The sequence below is a fragment of the Triticum urartu genome, chromosome 1A (assembly GCF_056163025.1).
Source record: "Triticum urartu cultivar PI428250 chromosome 1A, HENAU_Tu73, whole genome shotgun sequence".
Lineage (NCBI taxonomy): Eukaryota > Viridiplantae > Streptophyta > Magnoliopsida > Poales > Poaceae > Triticum > Triticum urartu.
In genome coordinates this window covers 537,733,412-537,743,173 of record NC_141873.1, presented here as the reverse complement: position 1 = coordinate 537,743,173, position 9,762 = coordinate 537,733,412, and the positions used below count along the sequence as shown (strand labels likewise).

Below are 9,762 nucleotides of genomic sequence, written 5' to 3'. Positions count from 1 at the left end.
AGTGCCCCATTTCCTTTAGACTACTCCACGATAGCTTTCATTGTATTGTGGGGCACTCGTGACCTATTTGTTGTGGCATGCAATGGCTGCCAACATGTGATCTTGAGCTGTTGTAATGGGTCTGAAACTTATATACGATAAAATATAGATATATTGCCACTAAATGAGTAAACGGGTAGAATTCTGATATAGTGAGATAATAGCTTTCAGGTGGCCAACTAAGAAGTAAAGAGTGGAATTCACTCCTTATATTGGATAAACATAGATATTAGATCATGTCTTCTCAATTATGGAAACTATAGAACTATCCCTCTACAAACATATTTATGTAAATTTGGGTGTAAAAATATGACCACTGTGGAGTTGTGCACAAGATCACAAGATGGATTTTAGCGAGTTAATTACTTAACTCGTAATAGCTATTGTAACTTATTTATGGATTTTTGGAATGCTTGCAAATTGTGAAGAAAACAAAAAAGGTATAAGTCACCTATAACATATCCCAGCTGCTTCTACATGTACAACAATGGCCGGATTGGATTCACCGTAGACAGCAAGAAGAACAAAACATACTTGGTAATGCAATTCAAACTTGAAAACCAATAGATGGCAACGACCAGCACACCGTACAATTAAACACAAGAGAAAATCATATCTCAATCGTGACGTTGAATTTCTTTTGGCTAATAGGAAAAACATTAAAGAAAAACAACAAATACATCATCATATCAGTGGAATGAATGTTAGAGTTCATCCATCAGCCGGTGGTGCTGTTGTGTAGCCAAGCTCTGAGATCTCCCAACTCGTCACTGGGGCCACCTCCTGGTGCGACCGAGTGTATTGCTGGATACATAGAGAAGAAAAGGACATGTAAACACAGTTGGAAAATGAAAATGTAGTGTGTGAATATAAAGATGGATTTCACAATAAAATTGTCATATCACCTCCATCTTTGTCAGCAATTCCGCGGCGGTTGGCGCTGAGACAAGTATGTGTGTACAGTCTGGGTTGATGAAGCCCTCTCTCGCGCCTTTGTCAAACAGTGCAAGCAGGGTATCATAGTAACCATCCACATTGAGCAGCCCAACCTATATTGGTATGATTTTTGTTAACGACGGAAAGCTCGATTCGTTTGGGGCAAAAACTACGGCCAATTTGTCCTCCAGTACAATCTATCTGTTATGCTCGGTTGCTTACGGGTTTGTTGTGAATTCCGAGTTGGGACCATGTTATCATCTCCAACAGCTCCTCCATGGTTCCGTACCCCCCTGATGAACAGAAAATTGTAAGCAAGCTATACTAACTCATCAGCGCCACGATCGGTCGATGATGGTAGAATGACTAGGAAGATCGTTAAGCATGTGGCACCTGGAAGAGCGATGAATGCTTCAGATCGTCGAGCCATCTCTGCTTTCCTCTCGTGCATGTCAGATACAGCCTTTACTTCCCCCACGCTCTCACCTAATATCTGTTGGTACAAGTTAAAGTGGAACTTTCAGAGAAACGGAAGCTGGATATAATGTTGTACATAAAAAATCAGACCTGTGTCAATCTGTTGCCCCCCAAAATTGCATGGTCGTCATTTCAGTAAGATGAAATTAATTTGAATGTTTTGCCACACACTTCAAATTCAGCTGAGATAACCACACGTGCCAAGTGAACTTTCAGGTGTACGGCTAAATTCAGATGACAAAACAAAACAAAACAAAAACTTGACCAAATTCACATAGACTGTCGGGTTTTTTTTACTATTATTGCAGGGAAATCGCCAGAACTTGTATGCCTAGAGAAGCAGAGAGGATGGTTTCTTTCACAGTGCAATTTCACTGTCTCGGCATGAACCAGAACATGCGAGCAGGGCTTTTCTTACTCTGGTTAGACTAGACATACACAATGCTACGTACAGCACATAGATAACATCTGAAGCATCGAGATTGCGTACCTCGACAGGCATGAGAGCCCTGGGAATCACCCTGCCAAGAGATCGAACGAAGAAACAGTCAGTGCATGTGTTAGACGGGCAGACCAGAGCACTCTGCAAGAAGCAGAGGAAGCGTTGTATACGGAGGGACGTACCCGACGACACGGCGGCCGCCGTCGAGCACCGTCCGCGCGACGAGGCCCATGAGGCCGATGCTGCCGCCGCCGTAGACCAGGTCGACGCCCCTCGTCACCTGCGCCAGTGCATGAGCAACCCCATGCGTGAGCTCAAGAGCTTATAACCTGACAAGAAGACGCACGGTGGCGAAGCCGAGCCAGTCCGATTCGCCTACCAGCTCGCGGCCAAGGTCGAGGGCCGCGTCGCCGAACACCCTGCGGCGGCCGGCGCTGCTGCCGCAGAAGACGCACACCGTGCGGAACCTGAACTCCGCCCTGTCCCCCATCGCCGGCCGGCCGTGCCCGTCTCCAACCGGCCCCGGCCTGCGGCGGCGGCGGCGTCGCCGTCGTCGTGTCTGGTCTGGCTCACTGGCTGGGCGCGCGCGCGTGCTGCGTTATGGTGGCGTGGCGGTAGCTGCAAGGGGCAGTGACGCTGGCTGATGATCGCCCGCCCCCATTTAACTCCACCGTCGCTGTCGCTTTGGCGCGCGGTGACCACGCCACGCCGTGACAACTGACACCAATCACCGTGTCCCCGGGTCCCCGTCGTCTGACGAAAGCCTGTGAACTCTGAATCGTCCCCGTCCCCGCCGTCCTCGAGAATCCTGCCTGTCCCGTCAGGCCGTCACACTGCCCGCTGCCCCGCCTCAGGATAACGGCATGGGCCGCACTGTTCTGGCCGGTGCCGCTGCCGCCTGGCATGGACCATCATCCCTTTCTGTCGCGCACCCTACAGCAGTACGCCATGCAAATCTGGATCGTCTGTCTAATCATGCATGCCTCCTTTGTGGCACGAGGAGCATGCATGGGCTGCGCATTTCACCACTGAAATTTACGTGCTGCTGCTATCAGTGTCCGGCACCGGCAGTAACAGCTCGTACTGTACTAACACACTTTTTGGGTTTTGGTTTCGGGTCCCGATCGAGCAGGTGAAAGCTTAGCACTCGCGATCGAAGATCATTAACATCTAGCAAGATCGTTAGTCAAACGTGGCCGAATGCACAGGTCAAGGGGCAGGGCGATCACTACGTGCCAACGGCAAAGCGAAACGCAAGCGCGCACAGGTTGGAATGGATGTTTATTTAGCCGGACGGCGTTGGATTCTGATCTGATGAGGACATCGTATATGGGACGGCCAATCCGAATGAACCCGGCAATAGTTTGTGCGACTGGAGTCACTGGCCGATCCTCCGACGCGCGTCACGGGATCTTCGGGAACACGACATGCACGCCGTGGTTTGCTTCTCGGAACGATTAAAAATGGCCGATTAAGGGGCTGTTTGGTTTGTGACTAACTTTGCCAAAGATTGCCATATCTAAAGTTAGACAAGTTTGATCAATTTAAGTGAGTATTTGGTTCAAGCCACATCTTAGGCAAGCCACACTTAGACCCCACATGGCATACACATAAAAAATATGGTAAGATTCTCTCAGTCTTGCCAACGTGTGGCTCTCATTTTGATGGACTAAGCTTAAACAAGTTTGACAAAAATATATGACAAAGTATGGCAATACTAGTCCTAGAACCAAACAACCCCTAAAGCTCGCACCGTTCCCCCATATTTGTCAAGTTTCACCGTTGGTGACCCAACTCGGCCAAATTTCGTGTTTTGACCCTTTTCGCATAGAAATTCAGGATCTGACCCCTGTTGAAAAGAATTTCGGGATCTGGCCCTTTTTCCTACCGCCAGGGGTTCTGGCGGTAGGGTTAGACAGCCTACCGCCAGAACCTGCGGCGGTAGGATACTTATCCACGTCAGCAGCGTTAACGATCTTCGTCCCACCCTACCGCCGCTGGTTCTGGCGGTAGGCTGTCCGACCCTACCGCCAGGGCCCCTGGCGGTAGGGTTTAGGGCAGTTATAAGCCATGGGCTGCCCCACCCCCCCCCCTTCTCCCCCCAACCAGCCGCCCCAAGAACAGAGGAGTTCTTCCTCTCGCCCCCTCTCTCATCTCCTCCACTCCCCCTCCGATCTTCGTCGTTTGTTCACCGTTTTTGCGGATCGAGATGGCCCCGAAGAAAGCAAAGTAAGCTTCTTCGATCCCTTCAATTAGTTTTAGTCAAATAGCTTCCGATTTGTCGCATTATTTGATTCAAATCACTCCCCTTTTTGCACTAGATTTAATTATTTTGAACCCTAGGATTTGATTTAGGTTGATTCTAGATGTTATATTGTGTTAGATATGAACTCTAGTCACTAGTTGGTATGGTTATGTGAAGATGAACTCTAGTTCATATTATTTTTGGAGGATTTTTTTTGGTATGATGCATGTTGGAGGAATTTATTGTGATATGATGATGCATGTTGATATGCTATGATGCAAGTAGTGGGTATAGTTGGAGAACAAATGTTGAACCCTCAAGATGAACCTAGTTCATAATTTTTTGTGTTAAAAAAATTTATGATATGATGAATATTGGAGATATGATGCATGTTGGATGTGGTTGGAGAAATATGATATGGTATGATGCATTTGACCACATGATGAACCCTAGGTTTAGAAAAAAAATTCAAGGTGATTAACCTTTGTGTGATGAATCTATATGTTTAGGTACGAAAGCTTGGAGCAAGCACCGCCTGCTCCTCCCATTCCTCTCCAGCACATTCCGTCAGAGATGCCGCTCCCGTACATGTACGAGACCTTCCCCGAGCTGCTACAGCCGGTGGGATCTGTCTCAGACGAGGTCCTAGAGGCCACGAGGGCAAAGCGGTGGCACGAGAGGGCAGAGCGGATCCTTGACGATGTCATGGCTTGCTCGCAGAGCGTGAAGGGAAGTGAAGGCAAAGATGGAGGCAGATCCAAGTATCTGCCGTGTCCGTCGGGAAGCGTGCATTGAAGTTGCGCATAATTACGCCAACTATCTCCTGAGCAATTTGGGCCAGAGAATCTACTTGAGAGCAATGCAGAGGAGAGAGCCAGGATGTCGCCCCCAAGTGCATCTGCGTTCGATATCATCAACTAGGGAAGGGCGGAGGCGAAAACTCTAGCGGGCAGGGCAAGGTGGGAGTGCTTGAACGGTCGGATGCTGACCAGCGTTCCGCCTCCGCCTGAACCGGTGGATCCGCTGCCGTTTCTGTCTCCACGGCCCAGGCTAACATACGAGGAGCTCTGAAGATGATGATGTCTGCCCGCTCTTCGAACTTATCCGCAAATCGTCCTATTAGTTTGTCTTGTATCTTTCAATTATGTTCTCGATGAATAATGAAACTATGTGCCTCTTGTAATGCTATTTGTTCATTATCTATTCAGTTTGAACATTAAGTTAACTTCATGTCATTTGTTCTTGTCAATATGAGTATACTTTCATGGTAAAAGAAAATAAGTATATACTTTCATGGTAAAAGATATTGATTTTGAAAAGAAGCAATCAATTAAACTTGAAACTCATAAAACACACGACCCTCCCGTCATGGACCCTGGCGGTAAGGTCACACAACCTACCGCCAGGGCACTTTGATATTTTGTTACAGAAACTTTCCGAGGCAAAAACCCAGCAACCACCTACCGTCAGGGGTTCTGACGGTAGGGTTAGAGAGGCTACCGCCAGGGCCCCTGGCGGTAGGGTACTTATCCACATCAGCTCAGGCAAACGGTTGTCGTTCCCCTCCGTCGCACCCTGCCGCCAGGTGCCCTGGCGGTAGGATGTCTAAACCTACCGCCAGAACCCCTCGCGGTAGCGAAAGGGTCAGATCCCGAAATTCTTTTCAACAGGGTCAGATCCTGAATTTCTATGCGAAAAAGGTCAAAACACGAAATTTAGCCACCCAGCTCAAGCAACTGTCTCCATCCCCACTTCAGAACCATTCTAACTTTTACAGCAGGTAGCTAGAGCCTAGAGGGACAAACAGAGGTACAGTACAAGGTACAAAACGGAATTAGATCAGTGCAATCGCGAAAAAGAGGTCTAAGTTGGGGAATCTTTTCCATTGTCTGACCAATTCACCTAAAATATTACTAATTATTATTAATGCAACCAATGAGGCGTTGAACTTGACACTGGGGGCGTGTACACATAACGCTACAGCAGAAGCAGAATGAAGAATATTTATGTATGCGTTGCAAACTAGTTTGTCCATGTGAGCAAGCAAGCAAGCAGCTAGGATTAATAATTGTAGTTCTCCTTGTCCAAGCTCCTCGTCATGCTCAGGCCTTTCAGAGACAAGCTGTTCAACCTCCTCGCGGCGGCCGAGACATCCGACCCCGCGTTGCTCTCGGAGTCCAACGACGAGAGTGCCACCCTTCTGCTGTAATACGGCACGCCCCCAGATCGCTGCCTCTGCAGCTGAAAGGGCCCTCTCCGACTGCCGCCGATGTCCTCCAGCCTTGCTTTGGCAGCCTTGGTCAGGCTCATGTACCCCGGCCCTCCACCACTGTCGGATCTCGCCTCTGATGCCAAGGTGTTGGTAGAGTATCCCGGGGTCACCGAGGATGTCGACGGAGAGCTCTCGTCGCACCCAAAGTCAGAAGAGGAAGCCGAGAGCGCCGGTGGAGGCATTGCTTCAACCCTGGTCGAGTCGTTGTTTCTTCTGATCTTGGTGGAGCCAGCACATGAATATTTGGAGTCTTCGAAGTTCATCGTCTCCTTGTAGCTATGTAGACGACGCGACTCGCCGATGTTTGAGTCCATATGCGTGCTCTCCCAGGGCTTTGTTGCCATCCATCCTTCTATGTAAGACTCATGGTTCCTGAGAGAGCTTGCAGGGGAGCTTGACCTTCCACTGTATCTTGAACTCCCACGCTGAAAGAATTATGAGCAAAAGTAAATAAATAAAAGAAGTGAAGAAATAAAGATCAGTATCAAAAGTAAGGTGTGTACGTATTAGGAAATTCTCATTGATTCAGCATATACCTGGTGAGAATGTGCATAAGCAATTGCCCTTTGTCTCTTCACTGCGCCCTCATGTTTCATGTGCATTCTTGATTTTACTTGGTTGACAGAACCTTGCCTGTCACACCATCGTCCCTGCAGTGCTAAGAATGTCAGCTAATCTGTCACAAACAAGTTTGACGCCACATTTCCTAATCAACTTACATAATTCCTCCAGTGAGAACACCAAATATGCTATATTACTTGGTTATCCTAATTAATTCACAGAAATGTCAACATGACCTCTGATCTCCATTGTGTGTAAGTTGTGTTCTGAACTTCAAACATGGTGGGCAATCACTAACTGCATAAGGCCTCATTGGTGTATACGTACTGCTTTTCTCACCTAACATCGTCACTACGAGGAACAAGCATGGTACATGTGAAAGCACAAATAGCAATCTTATAATGGACCCAATCATCACCCAAAACAAAAAAAAGGTTTAACTGTCCATATCAGTCTTAGTCATACTGGCAGAAGTCCTTTTCAGATAAAAGTAGCCATATTCACACATCCTTTTCTTTTTAAGAACAAATGCAAACCTCTCAAATTATACATGAGCCGTTCTTAAAAAAAAGATAGACAAGTTGAAAATATAACAACATAGTAGACTTCATCAGAACTCTTCCGCTAATTAAACTGCCTTTTGTGAACACATAGTGTAGTCAAGCATTCAGATGGTGATTTCCATCTACAGAACTATCTCTGAATTCACATCCTGGAAACGAAACGATCTCCAATCCTCATGCTCGAATCAAATTTGGTTTGCACAAGTAACTATTTACCAACTGGATTCAAATATGTGAGCATGGCAATCTTTTTTACTTTATAATTTGAATCCAGATCTAATAAAAATCACTAATGTCGTTCTTTTGGAGGAATTGTATATTTGTGGTGTAGTTTAAAAACCTGTGAAAGTGTGTGTGTTTTCAGAAAAAAAAATGAGGGGTGTGTTTTCAGAAAAAAAAATGAGGGGTGTGTTTTCAGAAATGGAAGAGAGCGGACTGAACAACATAACCCATGGGCCAGTGTTACAGCAAGGCCCAGCTGAGCCCCAATCTCTCGAATTCTCCACAAAATTCTTGCCACCAAAAATGGCGCGATTCTATCAAATTTCTACATTCTCAACAACATAGCCCATGGGCCAGTGTTAAACTAAGAAACTGGAGGCCCATACCACAGGAAGGGCCAGTTCAGCCTCAATCTCTAATTCACCATCAAATTCTTGCCACAAGAAATGGAGCGATTCTATCAAATTTGCAGGAATGAAAACTACATTCTCGACATTACCGAGCGCTGCAAGAGTCATGGATCGAAGCAAGCATTGCAAACGCACATTCAATCAAAAAGAGATATGCACCTCGGTTTCCCTGAGCGGATCGGCACGGCCGTCGCGGTGGCCGGGCGCGTCCTGTGACTGCGCGTCGGCGGAGCAGCGCGCCCGGCGCTCCATGGCGCGCTCCTGCACCCTCAGCAGTGCCTCCATGCGGCTGAGCGTGACGGCGAGCTCCCTCCGCACCAGCCGGCCGCGCACCAGCGCCTGCAGCCGCACGATCCCCCGCAGCGCCTTCAGCGCCCGCCTCGCCTGATCAACCGCGCGACAGATCATCAGTCCATCATCACCGGTATCGCATCAGATCGGAATGCGCAGTAGCACGAAACCATGGAGCAATCTGCGCGTTGGATTGGTTACCACTTACCAGGAGGGCGCGGAAGGCGGCCTGGATGCGCACGGCGGCCCACTCCTGCCTGATCACGCGGAAGTCCGCGGGCGGCGCGCGCGCCACGACCGAGCCGAGCGCGGTGGCGGACGACGTGGTCGAGGACGTCTCGCAGCCCCCGGCGCCGTCCCTGGACGCGCCCCGCCAGAGCCGGCTCCACTTCCGGCCCTTTCCCGGCGCCGCGGACGCCGACGGCGCCTTGAGGCCGACCAGCGACCTGATCCACTTCCCCATCGACGCCCTCACGCTCTCGTCACACGTCCGGGCGGGAGCTCTCCTGCTTTGGCTGGCTCTGCGTCTGCGTCTGCGGGCGCGGGGGGAGTGACGACCGACGAAGGATGAGGCCGGCCGGGACGATCGGACGAGACAAAACGGAAGTACAAGTAGTGGGGGAGGTAGCCGTTGTCCTTTTCTCCGGGGGAGTCCGTTTCCGCTCCGCGCGTGGGCATTCAATTCGAATTTCGAACGGCGACAAGGAAAGCCGGCCCCGAGGGCGAGCACGCCGGGTCGCTGGGCGCGGGCCCGGCGCTCTAGGTGGGGCCCAGGTGTTTGCTGGTTCAGGTGGGAGGAGGCACGGCGGAGCTCCCGTCGCGCATCGGTTTCCGGGAAAGACTGGAACGTGGCTTTCTCGTGGGACGGGCCCCCGACGCTGACCCGCCGGGTCCACGGGGAACGTGGAAGCACGTGTCAGTAACGGACGGCCTGAGGAGGGGAGGTGGGGACGATCAGCTCGCGCTCGACGGTCCGTCGACGGCGGCGCCGGCACGGCACGGCGTCGGGGAACGTGGGCAGAACGGACCTTGCTGCGCTTTCACGTTTCGTTTCTCGCAAGGGAGGATCACTAGTTGCATGATGTATTTTTCATGCCTTTTTTTTGAAGCATCTCCAATACTTGCTCCATCCACGATAACGTATATACATATATAAATTTTATGGCAAATTATAGAGCGGAGTAAAAAAATGCATTGAAAAGACCCAAGTCATTTTCTTTCTCCTATTGAATCACCCCGCCTCAAAGTGCATGTAAAAAGTGAGGAGACGATGTGTTGAATATTATTGATCTTGATTACCGTGT

General features: G+C 49.4%; 2 protein-coding genes across 2 annotated transcripts; both read right to left on the bottom strand.

The window, feature by feature from the left end:
• Positions 1-561: 561 nt before the first annotated feature.
• Positions 562-2,538, bottom strand: LOC125528294 (putative cytokinin riboside 5'-monophosphate phosphoribohydrolase LOGL7). The gene is made up of 7 exons (XM_087529579.1): positions 2,274-2,538; positions 2,077-2,174; positions 1,943-1,973; positions 1,369-1,468; positions 1,198-1,268; positions 945-1,088; positions 562-843 (listed from the first exon to the last, which is right to left on the bottom strand). The coding sequence occupies exons 1-7, from the start codon at positions 2,382-2,384 to the stop codon at positions 751-753; spliced, it is 648 nt and encodes a 215-aa protein (XP_087385705.1). The 5' UTR covers positions 2,385-2,538; the 3' UTR covers positions 562-750.
• A 3,329-nt stretch (positions 2,539-5,867) lies between these two features.
• LOC147992365 (protein IQ-DOMAIN 6-like) lies at positions 5,868-9,078 on the bottom strand. Its single transcript, XM_087529572.1, has 4 exons — positions 8,667-9,078; positions 8,327-8,551; positions 6,948-7,061; positions 5,868-6,836 (listed from the first exon to the last, which is right to left on the bottom strand). The coding sequence occupies exons 1-4, from the start codon at positions 8,919-8,921 to the stop codon at positions 6,201-6,203; spliced, it is 1,230 nt and encodes a 409-aa protein (XP_087385698.1). The 5' UTR covers positions 8,922-9,078; the 3' UTR covers positions 5,868-6,200.
• Positions 9,079-9,762: the final 684 nt, after the last annotated feature.